Genomic DNA, 19578 nt, shown 5'->3' with positions numbered 1-19578 from the left:
ATAAGCATTTTAAACTACTGTATCAAACGTAAGATACGAAATTACAGTAATGAACTCAGTTTCAGCAAGAATGCGCGGAAGAAGAGTGCTAGAACGCCTCAGAAATAACAACACACTACGAATCGACAGATGAGTTTTGAAATACGTCAGGGCCTACTGTTTTGTAGCAGTGCTAAATTCCACAAAGTAAATTAAAAAAAAAAAAAAAAATCTTCCGTTCTCGTCCGATCACAGAAGTGAAGCAACAACGTTAGTACTCAGATGGGTGAGCGCCTGGGAGCTCTGGCTGTCTTCATTTTTCGCTTTTTAGTCGCTACTCCTGCCAGCCCTCTTTCCATACCACCTTTCTGTCGTGACAAAGAGACTTCCTTAGGCATTTTAAACGGCCGTAAGGTACGAAACTGCAGTAATTAACTCAGTTTGAAGGAGAATGTGGCAACCAAGTTTGCCAGGAAGCCTTTGAAAACGACAAAACAGTACGAATCGGGCGGTATGCTCCGAAATGCGGTAGCGCCTGCCTATCGTTCTGCTGCGGCGTGCAGCTCCAAATTCGATTTGTAATCATAAATTTATTCTTTTGTCGTCTCGCCGCCTCCCGCAGACGTTTCTCGCGCTTGTGCTGTCATATGGACCGCGACCCGAGCGGCAGTCGAGCAAAGTCGGGACAAGTCGAGACGGAAGGGGGGGACATGGCGCCAATGCACCGCGCAAATTACGCAAATGTCTGGAAGCGCGGCGTGTGTCAGCCAGGTTTGAAAGCCTCCGTCGCTCCAGCAGGACACTGCAACACCCCGCGCAGTCCCCCCGCCGCCCGGCCGGCCGCGCACAAGCCCCGCGCCGGATAACAGGAACAAGATGCGACGCCAGTGAGTGTCGGAGGCCACACGCACCAAACGAATGACAGGCGGTGCACCGAGCAGCTGTGTTGTGCGTCTCACCCACGTTCGGCAGTCGCCTCTGAGACGCCGAGGCGAGCGCGCACTCCGCGCCACCTTCGAGGTGGAAGGACGTGCTTTGCGTCAAATGTGCCACGGAAAGCGGCGATTGCGTGTGTTGCGAGAAGAGGCGAACGCTTCTTGTGTGGTGCGGCTACAGTATAAGGACGCCAACGGCCATACCATGTTGAATACACCGGTTCTCGTCCGATCACCGAAGTTAAGCAACATCGGGCCCGGTTAGTACTTGGATGGGTGACCGCCTGGGAACACCGGGTGCTGTTGGCTCTATCTCATTTTTTCATTTTTACGTCGCTGCACCTGCCAGCCCTCTTTTCATACTAACTTTCAGGTGTTGACAAAGATGCTTCCATAAGCATTTTAAACTACTGTATCAAACGTAAGATACGAAATTACAGTAATGAACTCAGTTTCAGCAAGAATGCGCGGAAGAAGAGTGCTAGAACGCCTCAGAAATAACAACACACTACGAATCGACAGATGAGTTTTGAAATACGTCAGGGCCTACTGTTTTGTAGCAGTGCTAAATTCCACAAAGTAAATTAAAAAAAAAAAAAAAAAATCTTCCGTTCTCGTCCGATCACAGAAGTGAAGCAACAACGTTAGTACTCAGATGGGTGAGCGCCTGGGAGCTCTGGCTGTCTTCATTTTTCGCTTTTTAGTCGCTACTCCTGCCAGCCCTCTTTCCATACCACCTTTCTGTCGTGACAAAGAGACTTCCTTAGGCATTTTAAACGGCCGTAAGGTACGAAACTGCAGTAATTAACTCAGTTTGAAGGAGAATGTGGCAACCAAGTTTGCCAGGAAGCCTTTGAAAACGACAAAACAGTACGAATCGGGCGGTATGCTCCGAAATGCGGTAGCGCCTGCCTATCGTTCTGCTGCGGCGTGCAGCTCCAAATTCGATTTGTAATCATAAATTTATTCTTTTGTCGTCTCGCCGCCTCCCGCAGACGTTTCTCGCGCTTGTGCTGTCATATGGACCGCGACCCGAGCGGCAGCGAGCGGCAGTCGAGCAAAGTCGGGACAAGTCGAGACGGAAGGGGGGGACATGGCGCCAATGCACCGCGCAAATTACGCAAATGTCTGGAAGCGCGGCGTGTGTCAGCCAGGTTTGAAAGCCTCCGTCGCTCCAGCAGGACACTGCAACACCCCGCGCAGTCCCCCCGCCGCCCGGCCGGCCGCGCACAAGCCCCGCGCCGGATAACAGGAACAAGATGCGACGCCAGTGAGTGTCGGAGGCCACACGCACCAAACGAATGACAGGCGGTGCACCGAGCAGCTGTGTTGTGCGTCTCACCCACGTTCGGCAGTCGCCTCTGAGACGCCGAGGCGAGCGCGCACTCCGCGCCACCTTCGAGGTGGAAGGACGTGCTTTGCGTCAAATGTGCCACGGAAAGCGGCGATTGCGTGTGTTGCGAGAAGAGGCGAACGCTTCTTGTGTGGTGCGGCTACAGTATAAGGACGCCAACGGCCATACCATGTTGAATACACCGGTTCTCGTCCGATCACCGAAGTTAAGCAACATCGGGCCCGGTTAGTACTTGGATGGGTGACCGCCTGGGAACACCGGGTGCTGTTGGCTCTATCTCATTTTTTCATTTTTACGTCGCTGCACCTGCCAGCCCTCTTTTCATACTAACTTTCAGGTGTTGACAAAGATGCTTCCATAAGCATTTTAAACTACTGTATCAAACGTAAGATACGAAATTACAGTAATGAACTCAGTTTCAGCAAGAATGCGCGGAAGAAGAGTGCTAGAACGCCTCAGAAATAACAACACACTACGAATCGACAGATGAGTTTTGAAATACGTCAGGGCCTACTGTTTTGTAGCAGTGCTAAATTCCACAAAGTAAATTAAAAAAAAAAAAAAAAATCTTCCGTTCTCGTCCGATCACAGAAGTGAAGCAACAACGTTAGTACTCAGATGGGTGAGCGCCTGGGAGCTCTGGCTGTCTTCATTTTTCGCTTTTTAGTCGCTACTCCTGCCAGCCCTCTTTCCATACCACCTTTCTGTCGTGACAAAGAGACTTCCTTAGGCATTTTAAACGGCCGTAAGGTACGAAACTGCAGTAATTAACTCAGTTTGAAGGAGAATGTGGCAACCAAGTTTGCCAGGAAGCCTTTGAAAACGACAAAACAGTACGAATCGGGCGGTATGCTCCGAAATGCGGTAGCGCCTGCCTATCGTTCTGCTGCGGCGTGCAGCTCCAAATTCGATTTGTAATCATAAATTTATTCTTTTGTCGTCTCGCCGCCTCCCGCAGACGTTTCTCGCGCTTGTGCTGTCATATGGACCGCGACCCGAGCGGCAGCGAGCGGCAGTCGAGCAAAGTCGGGACAAGTCGAGACGGAAGGGGGGGACATGGCGCCAATGCACCGCGCAAATTACGCAAATGTCTGGAAGCGCGGCGTGTGTCAGCCAGGTTTGAAAGCCTCCGTCGCTCCAGCAGGACACTGCAACACCCCGCGCAGTCCCCCCGCCGCCCGGCCGGCCGCGCACAAGCCCCGCGCCGGATAACAGGAACAAGATGCGACGCCAGTGAGTGTCGGAGGCCACACGCACCAAACGAATGACAGGCGGTGCACCGAGCAGCTGTGTTGTGCGTCTCACCCACGTTCGGCAGTCGCCTCTGAGACGCCGAGGCGAGCGCGCACTCCGCGCCACCTTCGAGGTGGAAGGACGTGCTTTGCGTCAAATGTGCCACGGAAAGCGGCGATTGCGTGTGTTGCGAGAAGAGGCGAACGCTTCTTGTGTGGTGCGGCTACAGTATAAGGACGCCAACGGCCATACCATGTTGAATACACCGGTTCTCGTCCGATCACCGAAGTTAAGCAACATCGGGCCCGGTTAGTACTTGGATGGGTGACCGCCTGGGAACACCGGGTGCTGTTGGCTCTATCTCATTTTTTCATTTTTACGTCGCTGCACCTGCCAGCCCTCTTTTCATACTAACTTTCAGGTGTTGACAAAGATGCTTCCATAAGCATTTTAAACTACTGTATCAAACGTAAGATACGAAATTACAGTAATGAACTCAGTTTCAGCAAGAATGCGCGGAAGAAGAGTGCTAGAACGCCTCAGAAATAACAACACACTACGAATCGACAGATGAGTTTTGAAATACGTCAGGGCCTACTGTTTTGTAGCAGTGCTAAATTCCACAAAGTAAATTAAAAAAAAAAAAAAAAATCTTCCGTTCTCGTCCGATCACAGAAGTGAAGCAACAACGTTAGTACTCAGATGGGTGAGCGCCTGGGAGCTCTGGCTGTCTTCATTTTTCGCTTTTTAGTCGCTACTCCTGCCAGCCCTCTTTCCATACCACCTTTCTGTCGTGACAAAGAGACTTCCTTAGGCATTTTAAACGGCCGTAAGGTACGAAACTGCAGTAATTAACTCAGTTTGAAGGAGAATGTGGCAACCAAGTTTGCCAGGAAGCCTTTGAAAACGACAAAACAGTACGAATCGGGCGGTATGCTCCGAAATGCGGTAGCGCCTGCCTATCGTTCTGCTGCGGCGTGCAGCTCCAAATTCGATTTGTAATCATAAATTTATTCTTTTGTCGTCTCGCCGCCTCCCGCAGACGTTTCTCGCGCTTGTGCTGTCATATGGACCGCGACCCGAGCGGCAGCGAGCGGCAGTCGAGCAAAGTCGGGACAAGTCGAGACGGAAGGGGGGGACATGGCGCCAATGCACCGCGCAAATTACGCAAATGTCTGGAAGCGCGGCGTGTGTCAGCCAGGTTTGAAAGCCTCCGTCGCTCCAGCAGGACACTGCAACACCCCGCGCAGTCCCCCCGCCGCCCGGCCGGCCGCGCACAAGCCCCGCGCCGGATAACAGGAACAAGATGCGACGCCAGTGAGTGTCGGAGGCCACACGCACCAAACGAATGACAGGCGGTGCACCGAGCAGCTGTGTTGTGCGTCTCACCCACGTTCGGCAGTCGCCTCTGAGACGCCGAGGCGAGCGCGCACTCCGCGCCACCTTCGAGGTGGAAGGACGTGCTTTGCGTCAAATGTGCCACGGAAAGCGGCGATTGCGTGTGTTGCGAGAAGAGGCGAACGCTTCTTGTGTGGTGCGGCTACAGTATAAGGACGCCAACGGCCATACCATGTTGAATACACCGGTTCTCGTCCGATCACCGAAGTTAAGCAACATCGGGCCCGGTTAGTACTTGGCTGGCTGCCCGCCTGGCAACACGTGTGCCGCTCGCTATTGTGCGTCCCAGGTAGCCGAGGATTACCGGCCGCCGAGCCGTCGCCGCCCGACATCCTACCGCGCCGCGCCCGCGCCCGCCGCCAGCCGGCTCCCGCGCCGCGCCAGCCGTAGCTGTTCGTTTCCAACGCACGATACAACGATTCGGTAAGTGACGATGACGACGTATAACCGCTCGAACACGACGTTGCAATTGCAATTCGATCGAGAGTACGTGAGGCCGACGGCCTACGAAATCGAAGAATGGATGTTTGACGAACTGCGTATAGAGGAGGAGGAACTGGAGGGGCTGATGCTCGATTTTACGTTGTACAGTTTGTTTATCAAGTTGACAACACTAATACGGTGTGAAACCCTCGTGTCCACACACGGTGGAATACGAAAATTTAAGCACAGAGACGGCGCAGTGAGTGACGTGAAGATCTCCTTCGCCGGATATGGTGTGCGTCATTTGAAAGTGTACAATCTTCCGTTTGAGGTGCCTGACGACGAAGTGGGACGTTACTTGCGTCTGTATGGCGAAGTAATCTCCGTGAACCGCGAGTTCTGGGGCGCTGGCCACCGGTACAAGGTGGACTCAGGCGTCAGAGCAGTGACGATGGTGCTGAAAAAGCACGTGCCTTCGTTTGTAACGATCGGTGGGCATAGGGGGGTCGTGCAATACAACGGCCAGCCCCAGACGTGCTCCATCTGCAGCTCCACGGAGCACATGAGGGCAACGTGTCCGAGGAGCAGACGCCCGGCGCAATTGTCGCGCACAGAAGCCGCGGAGGCACGTCAAGAAACCGCCACTGCCAGCTACGCTGGAGCGGTAACGCGCGACGTTCCACGTGTTCACGAGACGGCCCCAGCGGAAGCGGCAGCCCCGCCGGCCGCCGCCACGGAGAGCCCAGCGGCTACCCCACCCCCTGCGCCCGTCCCTGCCCCGGCCCCGGCCGTCGCAGGTAGCGCGGGTGAGAAACGCCAGCTGAGCTCCGACTCGGAGGGCGAAAGTACAATGGAGACCGACGCAGCCCTGGCCCCCACCCCCTCCCCCGCCGCCCGGCGGCCGAGGATCGCGGAGGTCAGCGCCCCCGCCCAGCCGACAGCCGCGCCTGCCGACAGCCCTGCCGCCCAGGCCGGGCCCAGCGCCGACGCCGCCACGCCGTACAGCGAGATGCGTGAGCTTGCAATCAAAAAGCAAGTCACAAAACTGGCCCGCATTCTGAAGGAATCAGAAGACGAGCCAAAAGAAAACAACGTGGACGTCCCGGCCGCCGGCAAACCCAAAAAGCGCCGGAGCAAGCGGCGAAGTCGCAGCCGTGAAAAAGACGACAAGATGGACGCATCGGAAGCAGAGGAGTCAGATACGGCATCCGCACCCAAAAAGGCTACAACCCCTAAAGCAGAGGACGTAGTCCTACGGCCGGAACGGCCACAGCACTCCACAGACCCGCCTCCACAAACCGATTAAATGCAACAGGGCTCGGGCTCAGTATATAGTGTAATTACGTGTAACGTGAACCGAATGACCGCCGCGCTAAAATTAGATGCACTAATTGACTTACTGCAGCACAAAGCCGCAGACGTGGCTATGCTACAGGAGGTGGTCACGACTGCTATAGAACAGGTACCGGGATACGAAGTCATCTGCAACATCGACGCAGAAACTCGATGCGGAACTGCCACACTAATCAGGCACGGCCTCGAATTTGGCGACGTGAAAATGATGCCCGACGGACGCGGAATAGCGGTGAAGGTGGAAGACACTGATTTTGTAAACATTTACGCTCCGTCGGGAACTGAAAATAAGCGTGCCAGGAGCAAATTTTACAACGAGGACATCTGCGAGCTATTAGTTCACAGCAACAACGTCGTGCTGGCAGGTGACTTCAACTGCGTAATTTCGCCCGAAGACCAGATCCCGGTACCCAATTTGTGCACCGAACTGCAAGACTTAGTTAGGCGTCTAAAATTAACAGACACCTGGCGTCTACTACACCAAAGACACACAGAGTTCACGTACCTGTATAACCGCGGCAGAAGCAGAATCGACAGAGTATACATAAACAGAGAGATGGCCACCTCTGTGACAGAAGTAGAAGTCTGTCCTGTGATCTTCTCAGATCACTGTGCCTATCAGTGCAAACTCCGTCTACCGAGAAGCAAGCTTCCAGCAGGAAGAGGAACGTGGAAGCTAAACACAAGCCACCTCACGGACGGGAAGCTAAAGCAGGATATTGCCGACACGATCCAGGCATGCAGACAGCGGCGAGGCGAGTACAATTCCACTACTGAGTGGTGGGTAGAACACGCCAAACCGCAAGTGAGACGGGAACTCATAAGGCACAGCGCTGAGAAAGCCTTCTGGAAAAGAAACACGGCAGACTTCTACACTAGATGCCTACGCGACGCAATGGACGCCCCAGCGGACGACGAACTGTTTCTGCCGCGGATAAGAAGACTCAAAGCACGTATACTGAGCCTGAAAAGAGACAAAATGAGAGGAGTCATCGCCCGTAGCCAGACAAACGGCGAAATCGAAGATGAACCTGCCACGCTGCACCACCTGCACAGGGAGAGACAGAGGGCTAGTAGCAAACAAATAAGGCAACTCGTCGACAAAGACGGGAACAGGTTAACGACGAAGAAAGATATCATGAGCCACGTCGAAGACCATTTCAACGACCTGTTCCGACGAGAGGAAAATGACGACGGAGAAATGGCGAGGATCCTCCAAGAGACGCGTCGGATCCTTACCAACGCAGACCGGGCACTACTGAACGAAAACGCCACAGACGATGATGTGAAAGCCGCCATCAAAGACAGCAGAAACGGAAGAGCACCAGGCGCAGACGGAATCCCATCAGAATTCTACACTGCGCTCTGGGGCACAGTCGGCGGAATACTCACCGAAATAGTAAACGAGTTTCTCAACGGGACAGAATTGCCTTCAAAATTCCTGCAAGGGACGGTGATTCTGCTCCCCAAAACGAAGGCAGCCAAGAAAATAGAAGACTTTCGGCCAATAACCCTTCTAAATTCAGACTACAAAATAGCAGCAAAGTGCCTGGCTGCAAACATCAAAGTCGCTCTAAAGAAAGCCATTAGCCCATGGCAAACATGTGCAGTACTTGGCAGGAACATCTTCGACGCCGTCTGCACATACAGGGACATCATAGCCCACGCAGCAACAACGAGGAGACCCGCAGCCGTAATCTCTGTCGACTTCCACAAGGCTTTCGACAGGATCAGTCACCGGTACCTGCTGAAAACCATCGCACGCCTCGGATTCGGACCAAAATTCGGTAGAACGATCAGGAACGTCATCACAAATGCCACCTCAAAAATAACAGTAAACGGATGGACTTCAAAGTCAATAAGACTGGGAAGATCCGTCAGGCAAGGATGTCCACTATCGATGGCTCTTTTCACAATAGCTCTCGATCCCCTACTTCGAAAACTAACAGCTGAAGTAGGAGGCTACACAATGGGTGCAACAAAAATCGCATGTATGGCCTATGCCGACGACATGGGCATCTTCATTCAGAACGAGGACGAACTACAAGTAATCCAGCCAATCATGGATTCCTTTGAAAGAGCTTCAGGAGCCAAAACGAATCCGAGGAAGACAGTGCTAATACCAATAGGCAACGGCAGACTACGACCAGCGAGACAGTGGTACCGAGTGACAAACAACCATAGGGCACTCGGAGTGGAACTACAGCAGTGCCCTCTGAAAATGGCAGCACATAACTGGCGCAGCGTCTTGAACACGACGAGAGGGCTCGTGAGGACGCACGCGAACCGGAACCTGACGCTGAGCCAAAGAGTGCTGTTGGTAAACGAAACGATCCTGTCGAAAGCGTGGTACATGGCCCAAATACTATGTGCTCCGACAGAAATTGCGCGAGCGATAGGAGGCGCGGCGTACTACCTGCTGTGGAGGCGGGAAATCTTTAAGGTCTCCCAGGCGACGTGTTTCCTGTCAAGGGACGAAGGCGGACTCGGTCTGACTGACGTTAAGACGAAATGCGCGGCACTGCTTCTACACCGTGCGATGAAAATGGCGAACCAGAACAACAACAGTATAACGTCCAGCCTGATCAACGAATTTAAACCTGAATCTGAAGATGCTCCAGTGGACACCACCCACATACCGTTCAAGTTGCGGCACATAAAACAGATGGCAATCGACAAAAGTTACATCACCGCGGTCGTTGCCAACCCACAACTAAGAACGGCGAGCAAGATCTACAGCGCTCTGAGGGGGAAGGCAAGAAAATCCAAAATAGAGACGAGACTTCCAGATCACGACTGGGCACAGGTCTGGAAGAACGTCTCGGAACGGACACTCCCTGAGCACGCCAGGGACACGTGGTATAAAATCGTCCACCAAACAGTGCCGACAAATGAAAAACTGGCACGCATAAAGATGCGGGAATCCCCAAACTGCGAACTCTGCAACCAGACCGACACCATCGAGCATCGCTTTGGCTGCAGAGAGAGCGGGGAAATATGGGCGACAGCGAGAAGAATGATCGCCCACATCAACAGAACCGACGAGAGGGCGATACATGTCTCAGCTGTCACGATTCCGGACGCGAAGCCCTTCCCCAACGCAAAACGCCTGGCCACAATGTGGATCATCGCCATGACAGCACACGCCATCGTCTCCAAACGGCAGATCGACAAGGCGCAGTTCCTCACGGACCTGTGGGAGGAACACAGGAGGGCCAAACAACGCTCCAAGTACCGCGAGACCTTCCAGAACTTCCTGCAGGTCCCGCTGGACGCCGCCTTCCGAGACGCCTTCAACACGACGTGACCGACGCCCTCCCACTACACCCACACCCCAGTCGCTGAGGACGTCGCCCACCGATCCCTCCAAAGCCCCGACGTCAAGTGTGGTGCAGTGCGAAAGTGTTGCGAAAACGCGCGCAAAGTGAAAGTGGGTACGTCTAGCAGTGCCAAAGTGCGAGCTACGTGTGCCATTCATAGTCAAAAGTGTCCAATAGTGAAATACAGCAGGCAAAAGGAAATAATCACCCATAAATTTAGTGTAAAACATACAAAAAGTGTTCCAAGAAAACAACAAAATATCAAACAGTGTATATCATGTCAATTAATGTATCCGTTCACTAACTCTGTCTCTCTTTCTCTCTATCTCTCTTTCTCTCTGCCACTCGCTCTCTCCACTCAAGGTACGTTTTTTTTCCTTTCCCTTATCTTTTTATGTGTTTTGATTTCTTGTTTTGTCGTGTCTTATTTATGCGATGTATGTATGTATGTATGTATATATATACACACACAGACATATGTATATAAATTTCGGCCCATCATGTGCTTAAACGTAGCATGCCTATTTGCCACTAACAAAATATTAACATTAGACTTTCTTTGCACCAAATTTCATGTAAACTGTTGCGTCCACCCTTAGGCAGTACATTAACAATCTCCTGCATTCACAAATTTACCCACATAGATGCTCATGCGTATATTCCATAGTTCGCTTCAGCAAACTCACCAAAACAGGCCCACTTAAATACAATAAATGAATAAAATCTTTCCTTCTTTCGTATACTAAACTTAAGAAAATGAAAAAAAAAAACTAAATACAAATTACAAAGCAAAGTAACGAATGCTTGCAACCAAAAAGACAAAAACAACTGACAGGGAAAATTTTATCTGAAGGACACTCAGTGAAAAAGTGTTGTAACCCAACCAAAAGACTACTCAAAGAACAATCAGAACAGAAAACGAGAAAATGAATATAACCGTTCAATAATCAAGTACACATTTCATGTAAACATCTGTAATTGTTAAAATTGTAAATAAAAGTTTATATACGTTACAAAAAAAAAAAAAAAAAGGTGCTGTTGGCTCTATCTCATTTTTTCATTTTTACGTCGCTGCACCTGCCAGCCCTCTTTTCATACTAACTTTCAGGTGTTGACAAAGATGCTTCCATAAGCATTTTAAACTACTGTATCAAACGTAAGATACGAAATTACAGTAATGAACTCAGTTTCAGCAAGAATGCGCGGAAGAAGAGTGCTAGAACGCCTCAGAAATAACAACACACTACGAATCGACAGATGAGTTTTGAAATACGTCAGGGCCTACTGTTTTGTAGCAGTGCTAAATTCCACAAAGTAAATTAAAAAAAAAAAAAAAAAATCTTCCGTTCTCGTCCGATCACAGAAGTGAAGCAACAACGTTAGTACTCAGATGGGTGAGCGCCTGGGAGCTCTGGCTGTCTTCATTTTTCGCTTTTTAGTCGCTACTCCTGCCAGCCCTCTTTCCATACCACCTTTCTGTCGTGACAAAGAGACTTCCTTAGGCATTTTAAACGGCCGTAAGGTACGAAACTGCAGTAATTAACTCAGTTTGAAGGAGAATGTGGCAACCAAGTTTGCCAGGAAGCCTTTGAAAACGACAAAACAGTACGAATCGGGCGGTATGCTCCGAAATGCGGTAGCGCCTGCCTATCGTTCTGCTGCGGCGTGCAGCTCCAAATTCGATTTGTAATCATAAATTTATTCTTTTGTCGTCTCGCCGCCTCCCGCAGACGTTTCTCGCGCTTGTGCTGTCATATGGACCGCGACCCGAGCGGCAGCGAGCGGCAGTCGAGCAAAGTCGGGACAAGTCGAGACGGAAGGGGGGGACATGGCGCCAATGCACCGCGCAAATTACGCAAATGTCTGGAAGCGCGGCGTGTGTCAGCCAGGTTTGAAAGCCTCCGTCGCTCCAGCAGGACACTGCAACACCCCGCGCAGTCCCCCCGCCGCCCGGCCGGCCGCGCACAAGCCCCGCGCCGGATAACAGGAACAAGATGCGACGCCAGTGAGTGTCGGAGGCCACACGCACCAAACGAATGACAGGCGGTGCACCGAGCAGCTGTGTTGTGCGTCTCACCCACGTTCGGCAGTCGCCTCTGAGACGCCGAGGCGAGCGCGCACTCCGCGCCACCTTCGAGGTGGAAGGACGTGCTTTGCGTCAAATGTGCCACGGAAAGCGGCGATTGCGTGTGTTGCGAGAAGAGGCGAACGCTTCTTGTGTGGTGCGGCTACAGTATAAGGACGCCAACGGCCATACCATGTTGAATACACCGGTTCTCGTCCGATCACCGAAGTTAAGCAACATCGGGCCCGGTTAGTACTTGGATGGGTGACCGCCTGGGAACACCGGGTGCTGTTGGCTCTATCTCATTTTTTCATTTTTACGTCGCTGCACCTGCCAGCCCTCTTTTCATACTAACTTTCAGGTGTTGACAAAGATGCTTCCATAAGCATTTTAAACTACTGTATCAAACGTAAGATACGAAATTACAGTAATGAACTCAGTTTCAGCAAGAATGCGCGGAAGAAGAGTGCTAGAACGCCTCAGAAATAACAACACACTACGAATCGACAGATGAGTTTTGAAATACGTCAGGGCCTACTGTTTTGTAGCAGTGCTAAATTCCACAAAGTAAATTAAAAAAAAAAAAAAAAATCTTCCGTTCTCGTCCGATCACAGAAGTGAAGCAACAACGTTAGTACTCAGATGGGTGAGCGCCTGGGAGCTCTGGCTGTCTTCATTTTTCGCTTTTTAGTCGCTACTCCTGCCAGCCCTCTTTCCATACCACCTTTCTGTCGTGACAAAGAGACTTCCTTAGGCATTTTAAACGGCCGTAAGGTACGAAACTGCAGTAATTAACTCAGTTTGAAGGAGAATGTGGCAACCAAGTTTGCCAGGAAGCCTTTGAAAACGACAAAACAGTACGAATCGGGCGGTATGCTCCGAAATGCGGTAGCGCCTGCCTATCGTTCTGCTGCGGCGTGCAGCTCCAAATTCGATTTGTAATCATAAATTTATTCTTTTGTCGTCTCGCCGCCTCCCGCAGACGTTTCTCGCGCTTGTGCTGTCATATGGACCGCGACCCGAGCGGCAGCGAGCGGCAGTCGAGCAAAGTCGGGACAAGTCGAGACGGAAGGGGGGGACATGGCGCCAATGCACCGCGCAAATTACGCAAATGTCTGGAAGCGCGGCGTGTGTCAGCCAGGTTTGAAAGCCTCCGTCGCTCCAGCAGGACACTGCAACACCCCGCGCAGTCCCCCCGCCGCCCGGCCGGCCGCGCACAAGCCCCGCGCCGGATAACAGGAACAAGATGCGACGCCAGTGAGTGTCGGAGGCCACACGCACCAAACGAATGACAGGCGGTGCACCGAGCAGCTGTGTTGTGCGTCTCACCCACGTTCGGCAGTCGCCTCTGAGACGCCGAGGCGAGCGCGCACTCCGCGCCACCTTCGAGGTGGAAGGACGTGCTTTGCGTCAAATGTGCCACGGAAAGCGGCGATTGCGTGTGTTGCGAGAAGAGGCGAACGCTTCTTGTGTGGTGCGGCTACAGTATAAGGACGCCAACGGCCATACCATGTTGAATACACCGGTTCTCGTCCGATCACCGAAGTTAAGCAACATCGGGCCCGGTTAGTACTTGGATGGGTGACCGCCTGGGAACACCGGGTGCTGTTGGCTCTATCTCATTTTTTCATTTTTACGTCGCTGCACCTGCCAGCCCTCTTTTCATACTAACTTTCAGGTGTTGACAAAGATGCTTCCATAAGCATTTTAAACTACTGTATCAAACGTAAGATACGAAATTACAGTAATGAACTCAGTTTCAGCAAGAATGCGCGGAAGAAGAGTGCTAGAACGCCTCAGAAATAACAACACACTACGAATCGACAGATGAGTTTTGAAATACGTCAGGGCCTACTGTTTTGTAGCAGTGCTAAATTCCACAAAGTAAATTAAAAAAAAAAAAAAAAATCTTCCGTTCTCGTCCGATCACAGAAGTGAAGCAACAACGTTAGTACTCAGATGGGTGAGCGCCTGGGAGCTCTGGCTGTCTTCATTTTTCGCTTTTTAGTCGCTACTCCTGCCAGCCCTCTTTCCATACCACCTTTCTGTCGTGACAAAGAGACTTCCTTAGGCATTTTAAACGGCCGTAAGGTACGAAACTGCAGTAATTAACTCAGTTTGAAGGAGAATGTGGCAACCAAGTTTGCCAGGAAGCCTTTGAAAACGACAAAACAGTACGAATCGGGCGGTATGCTCCGAAATGCGGTAGCGCCTGCCTATCGTTCTGCTGCGGCGTGCAGCTCCAAATTCGATTTGTAATCATAAATTTATTCTTTTGTCGTCTCGCCGCCTCCCGCAGACGTTTCTCGCGCTTGTGCTGTCATATGGACCGCGACCCGAGCGGCAGTCGAGCAAAGTCGGGACAAGTCGAGACGGAAGGGGGGGACATGGCGCCAATGCACCGCGCAAATTACGCAAATGTCTGGAAGCGCGGCGTGTGTCAGCCAGGTTTGAAAGCCTCCGTCGCTCCAGCAGGACACTGCAACACCCCGCGCAGTCCCCCCGCCGCCCGGCCGGCCGCGCACAAGCCCCGCGCCGGATAACAGGAACAAGATGCGACGCCAGTGAGTGTCGGAGGCCACACGCACCAAACGAATGACAGGCGGTGCACCGAGCAGCTGTGTTGTGCGTCTCACCCACGTTCGGCAGTCGCCTCTGAGACGCCGAGGCGAGCGCGCACTCCGCGCCACCTTCGAGGTGGAAGGACGTGCTTTGCGTCAAATGTGCCACGGAAAGCGGCGATTGCGTGTGTTGCGAGAAGAGGCGAACGCTTCTTGTGTGGTGCGGCTACAGTATAAGGACGCCAACGGCCATACCATGTTGAATACACCGGTTCTCGTCCGATCACCGAAGTTAAGCAACATCGGGCCCGGTTAGTACTTGGATGGGTGACCGCCTGGGAACACCGGGTGCTGTTGGCTCTATCTCATTTTTTCATTTTTACGTCGCTGCACCTGCCAGCCCTCTTTTCATACTAACTTTCAGGTGTTGACAAAGATGCTTCCATAAGCATTTTAAACTACTGTATCAAACGTAAGATACGAAATTACAGTAATGAACTCAGTTTCAGCAAGAATGCGCGGAAGAAGAGTGCTAGAACGCCTCAGAAATAACAACACACTACGAATCGACAGATGAGTTTTGAAATACGTCAGGGCCTACTGTTTTGTAGCAGTGCTAAATTCCACAAAGTAAATTAAAAAAAAAAAAAAAAAATCTTCCGTTCTCGTCCGATCACAGAAGTGAAGCAACAACGTTAGTACTCAGATGGGTGAGCGCCTGGGAGCTCTGGCTGTCTTCATTTTTCGCTTTTTAGTCGCTACTCCTGCCAGCCCTCTTTCCATACCACCTTTCTGTCGTGACAAAGAGACTTCCTTAGGCATTTTAAACGGCCGTAAGGTACGAAACTGCAGTAATTAACTCAGTTTGAAGGAGAATGTGGCAACCAAGTTTGCCAGGAAGCCTTTGAAAACGACAAAACAGTACGAATCGGGCGGTATGCTCCGAAATGCGGTAGCGCCTGCCTATCGTTCTGCTGCGGCGTGCAGCTCCAAATTCGATTTGTAATCATAAATTTATTCTTTTGTCGTCTCGCCGCCTCCCGCAGACGTTTCTCGCGCTTGTGCTGTCATATGGACCGCGACCCGAGCGGCAGCGAGCGGCAGTCGAGCAAAGTCGGGACAAGTCGAGACGGAAGGGGGGGACATGGCGCCAATGCACCGCGCAAATTACGCAAATGTCTGGAAGCGCGGCGTGTGTCAGCCAGGTTTGAAAGCCTCCGTCGCTCCAGCAGGACACTGCAACACCCCGCGCAGTCCCCCCGCCGCCCGGCCGGCCGCGCACAAGCCCCGCGCCGGATAACAGGAACAAGATGCGACGCCAGTGAGTGTCGGAGGCCACACGCACCAAACGAATGACAGGCGGTGCACCGAGCAGCTGTGTTGTGCGTCTCACCCACGTTCGGCAGTCGCCTCTGAGACGCCGAGGCGAGCGCGCACTCCGCGCCACCTTCGAGGTGGAAGGACGTGCTTTGCGTCAAATGTGCCACGGAAAGCGGCGATTGCGTGTGTTGCGAGAAGAGGCGAACGCTTCTTGTGTGGTGCGGCTACAGTATAAGGACGCCAACGGCCATACCATGTTGAATACACCGGTTCTCGTCCGATCACCGAAGTTAAGCAACATCGGGCCCGGTTAGTACTTGGATGGGTGACCGCCTGGGAACACCGGGTGCTGTTGGCTCTATCTCATTTTTTCATTTTTACGTCGCTGCACCTGCCAGCCCTCTTTTCATACTAACTTTCAGGTGTTGACAAAGATGCTTCCATAAGCATTTTAAACTACTGTATCAAACGTAAGATACGAAATTACAGTAATGAACTCAGTTTCAGCAAGAATGCGCGGAAGAAGAGTGCTAGAACGCCTCAGAAATAACAACACACTACGAATCGACAGATGAGTTTTGAAATACGTCAGGGCCTACTGTTTTGTAGCAGTGCTAAATTCCACAAAGTAAATTAAAAAAAAAAAAAAAAATCTTCCGTTCTCGTCCGATCACAGAAGTGAAGCAACAACGTTAGTACTCAGATGGGTGAGCGCCTGGGAGCTCTGGCTGTCTTCATTTTTCGCTTTTTAGTCGCTACTCCTGCCAGCCCTCTTTCCATACCACCTTTCTGTCGTGACAAAGAGACTTCCTTAGGCATTTTAAACGGCCGTAAGGTACGAAACTGCAGTAATTAACTCAGTTTGAAGGAGAATGTGGCAACCAAGTTTGCCAGGAAGCCTTTGAAAACGACAAAACAGTACGAATCGGGCGGTATGCTCCGAAATGCGGTAGCGCCTGCCTATCGTTCTGCTGCGGCGTGCAGCTCCAAATTCGATTTGTAATCATAAATTTATTCTTTTGTCGTCTCGCCGCCTCCCGCAGACGTTTCTCGCGCTTGTGCTGTCATATGGACCGCGACCCGAGCGGCAGTCGAGCAAAGTCGGGACAAGTCGAGACGGAAGGGGGGGACATGGCGCCAATGCACCGCGCAAATTACGCAAATGTCTGGAAGCGCGGCGTGTGTCAGCCAGGTTTGAAAGCCTCCGTCGCTCCAGCAGGACACTGCAACACCCCGCGCAGTCCCCCCGCCGCCCGGCCGGCCGCGCACAAGCCCCGCGCCGGATAACAGGAACAAGATGCGACGCCAGTGAGTGTCGGAGGCCACACGCACCAAACGAATGACAGGCGGTGCACCGAGCAGCTGTGTTGTGCGTCTCACCCACGTTCGGCAGTCGCCTCTGAGACGCCGAGGCGAGCGCGCACTCCGCGCCACCTTCGAGGTGGAAGGACGTGCTTTGCGTCAAATGTGCCACGGAAAGCGGCGATTGCGTGTGTTGCGAGAAGAGGCGAACGCTTCTTGTGTGGTGCGGCTACAGTATAAGGACGCCAACGGCCATACCATGTTGAATACACCGGTTCTCGTCCGATCACCGAAGTTAAGCAACATCGGGCCCGGTTAGTACTTGGATGGGTGACCGCCTGGGAACACCGGGTGCTGTTGGCTCTATCTCATTTTTTCATTTTTACGTCGCTGCACCTGCCAGCCCTCTTTTCATACTAACTTTCAGGTGTTGACAAAGATGCTTCCATAAGCATTTTAAACTACTGTATCAAACGTAAGATACGAAATTACAGTAATGAACTCAGTTTCAGCAAGAATGCGCGGAAGAAGAGTGCTAGAACGCCTCAGAAATAACAACACACTACGAATCGACAGATGAGTTTTGAAATACGTCAGGGCCTACTGTTTTGTAGCAGTGCTAAATTCCACAAAGTAAATTAAAAAAAAAAAAAAAAAATCTTCCGTTCTCGTCCGATCACAGAAGTGAAGCAACAACGTTAGTACTCAGATGGGTGAGCGCCTGGGAGCTCTGGCTGTCTTCATTTTTCGCTTTTTAGTCGCTACTCCTGCCAGCCCTCTTTCCATACCACCTTTCTGTCGTGACAAAGAGACTTCCTTAGGCATTTTAAACGGCCGTAAGGTACGAAACTGCAGTAATTAACTCAGTTTGAAGGAGAATGTGGCAACCAAGTTTGCCAGGAAGCCTTTGAAAACGACAAAACAGTACGAATCGGGCGGTATGCTCCGAAATGCGGTAGCGCCTGCCTATCGTTCTGCTGCGGCGTGCAGCTCCAAATTCGATTTGTAATCATAAATTTATTCTTTTGTCGTCTCGCCGCCTCCCGCAGACGTTTCTCGCGCTTGTGCTGTCATATGGACCGCGACCCGAGCGGCAGCGAGCGGCAGTCGAGCAAAGTCGGGACAAGTCGAGACGGAAGGGGGGGACATGGCGCCAATGCACCGCGCAAATTACGCAAATGTCTGGAAGCGCGGCGTGTGTCAGCCAGGTTTGAAAGCCTCCGTCGCTCCAGCAGGACACTGCAACACCCCGCGCAGTCCCCCCGCCGCCCGGCCGGCCGCGCACAAGCCCCGCGCCGGATAACAGGAACAAGATGCGACGCCAGTGAGTGTCGGAGGCCACACGCACCAAACGAATGACAGGCGGTGCACCGAGCAGCTGTGTTGTGCGTCTCACCCACGTTCGGCAGTCGCCTCTGAGACGCCGAGGCGAGCGCGCACTCCGCGCCACCTTCGAGGTGGAAGGACGTGCTTTGCGTCAAATGTGCCACGGAAAGCGGCGATTGCGTGTGTTGCGAGAAGAGGCGAACGCTTCTTGTGTGGTGCGGCTACAGTATAAGGACGCCAACGGCCATACCATGTTGAATACACCGGTTCTCGTCCGATCACCGAAGTTAAGCAACATCGGGCCCGGTTAGTACTTGGATGGGTGACCGCCTGGGAACACCGGGTGCTGTTGGCTCTATCTCATTTTTTCATTTTTACGTCGCTGCACCTGCCAGCCCTCTTTTCATACTAACTTTCAGGTGTTGACAAAGATGCTTCCATAAGCATTTTAAACTACTGTATCAAACGTAAGATACGAAATTACAGTAATGAACTCAGTTTCAGCAAGAATGCGCGGAAGAAGAGTGCTAGAACGCCTCAGAAATAACAACACACTACGAATCGACAGATGAGTTTTGAAATACGTCAGGGCCTACTGTTTTGTAGCAGTGCTAAATTCCACAAAGTAAATTAAAAAAAAAAAAAAAAATCTTCCGTTCTCGTCCGATCACAGAAGTGAAGCAACAACGTTAGTACTCAGATGGGTGAGCGCCTGGGAGCTCTGGCTGTCTTCATTTTTCGCTTTTTAGTCGCTACTCCTGCCAGCCCTCTTTCCATACCACCTTTCTGTCGTGACAAAGAGACTTCCTTAGGCATTTTAAACGGCCGTAAGGTACGAAACTGCAGTAATTAACTCAGTTTGAAGGAGAATGTGGCAACCAAGTTTGCCAGGAAGCCTTTGAAAACGACAAAACAGTACGAATCGGGCGGTATGCTCCGAAATGCGGTAGCGCCTGCCTATCGTTCTGCTGCGGCGTGCAGCTCCAAATTCGATTTGTAATCATAAATT

At 51.8% G+C, this 19578-nt stretch overlaps 1 protein-coding gene, 9 non-coding genes and 1 pseudogene across 10 annotated transcripts; all 11 read left to right on the top strand.

Annotated features, from left to right (window-relative positions):
• The first annotated feature begins 1104 nt into the window (after positions 1-1104).
• On the top strand, positions 1105-1223 carry LOC126154604 (5S ribosomal RNA). Its single transcript, XR_007532164.1, has one exon. It is a non-coding gene; the product is annotated as a 5S ribosomal RNA (ribosomal RNA).
• A 1199-nt stretch (positions 1224-2422) lies between these two features.
• Positions 2423-2541, top strand: LOC126154603 (5S ribosomal RNA). Its single transcript, XR_007532163.1, has one exon. It is a non-coding gene; the product is annotated as a 5S ribosomal RNA (ribosomal RNA).
• Positions 2542-3739: 1198 nt separating this feature from the next.
• Positions 3740-3858, top strand: LOC126154600 (5S ribosomal RNA). Its single transcript, XR_007532161.1, has one exon. It is a non-coding gene; the product is annotated as a 5S ribosomal RNA (ribosomal RNA).
• Positions 3859-5056: 1198 nt separating this feature from the next.
• Positions 5057-5174, top strand: LOC126154614 (5S ribosomal RNA; annotated as a pseudogene).
• Positions 5175-5884: 710 nt separating this feature from the next.
• LOC126154589 (nematocyst expressed protein 3-like) lies at positions 5885-6628 on the top strand. The gene has a single exon (XM_049916159.1). It carries the CDS (start codon positions 5885-5887, stop codon positions 6626-6628), a length of 744 nt encoding a protein of 247 aa, XP_049772116.1.
• Positions 6629-12238: 5610 nt separating this feature from the next.
• LOC126154599 (5S ribosomal RNA) lies at positions 12239-12357 on the top strand. Its single transcript, XR_007532160.1, has one exon. It is a non-coding gene; the product is annotated as a 5S ribosomal RNA (ribosomal RNA).
• A 1198-nt stretch (positions 12358-13555) lies between these two features.
• On the top strand, positions 13556-13674 carry LOC126154598 (5S ribosomal RNA). The gene has a single exon (XR_007532159.1). It is a non-coding gene; the product is annotated as a 5S ribosomal RNA (ribosomal RNA).
• A 1188-nt stretch (positions 13675-14862) lies between these two features.
• LOC126154597 (5S ribosomal RNA) lies at positions 14863-14981 on the top strand. The gene has a single exon (XR_007532158.1). It is a non-coding gene; the product is annotated as a 5S ribosomal RNA (ribosomal RNA).
• A 1199-nt stretch (positions 14982-16180) lies between these two features.
• On the top strand, positions 16181-16299 carry LOC126154596 (5S ribosomal RNA). Its single transcript, XR_007532157.1, has one exon. It is a non-coding gene; the product is annotated as a 5S ribosomal RNA (ribosomal RNA).
• Positions 16300-17487: 1188 nt separating this feature from the next.
• LOC126154595 (5S ribosomal RNA) lies at positions 17488-17606 on the top strand. Its single transcript, XR_007532156.1, has one exon. It is a non-coding gene; the product is annotated as a 5S ribosomal RNA (ribosomal RNA).
• A 1199-nt stretch (positions 17607-18805) lies between these two features.
• LOC126154594 (5S ribosomal RNA) lies at positions 18806-18924 on the top strand. Its single transcript, XR_007532155.1, has one exon. It is a non-coding gene; the product is annotated as a 5S ribosomal RNA (ribosomal RNA).
• The last annotated feature ends 654 nt before the right edge of the window (positions 18925-19578 follow it).

This window comes from Schistocerca cancellata, unplaced genomic scaffold, assembly GCF_023864275.1.
Source record: "Schistocerca cancellata isolate TAMUIC-IGC-003103 unplaced genomic scaffold, iqSchCanc2.1 HiC_scaffold_1098, whole genome shotgun sequence".
Taxonomy (NCBI): domain Eukaryota; kingdom Metazoa; phylum Arthropoda; class Insecta; order Orthoptera; family Acrididae; genus Schistocerca; species Schistocerca cancellata.
Note: the sequence above shows the minus strand (reverse complement) of the source record. Positions and strands in the feature narration are given on the sequence as shown.

Bases quoted from the DNA above. Each gene is read 5' to 3' on its own strand.
- LOC126154589 (XM_049916159.1), top strand. From the start codon at position 5,885: ATGAGGGCAACGTGTCCGAGGAGCAGACGCCCGGCGCAATTGTCGCGC.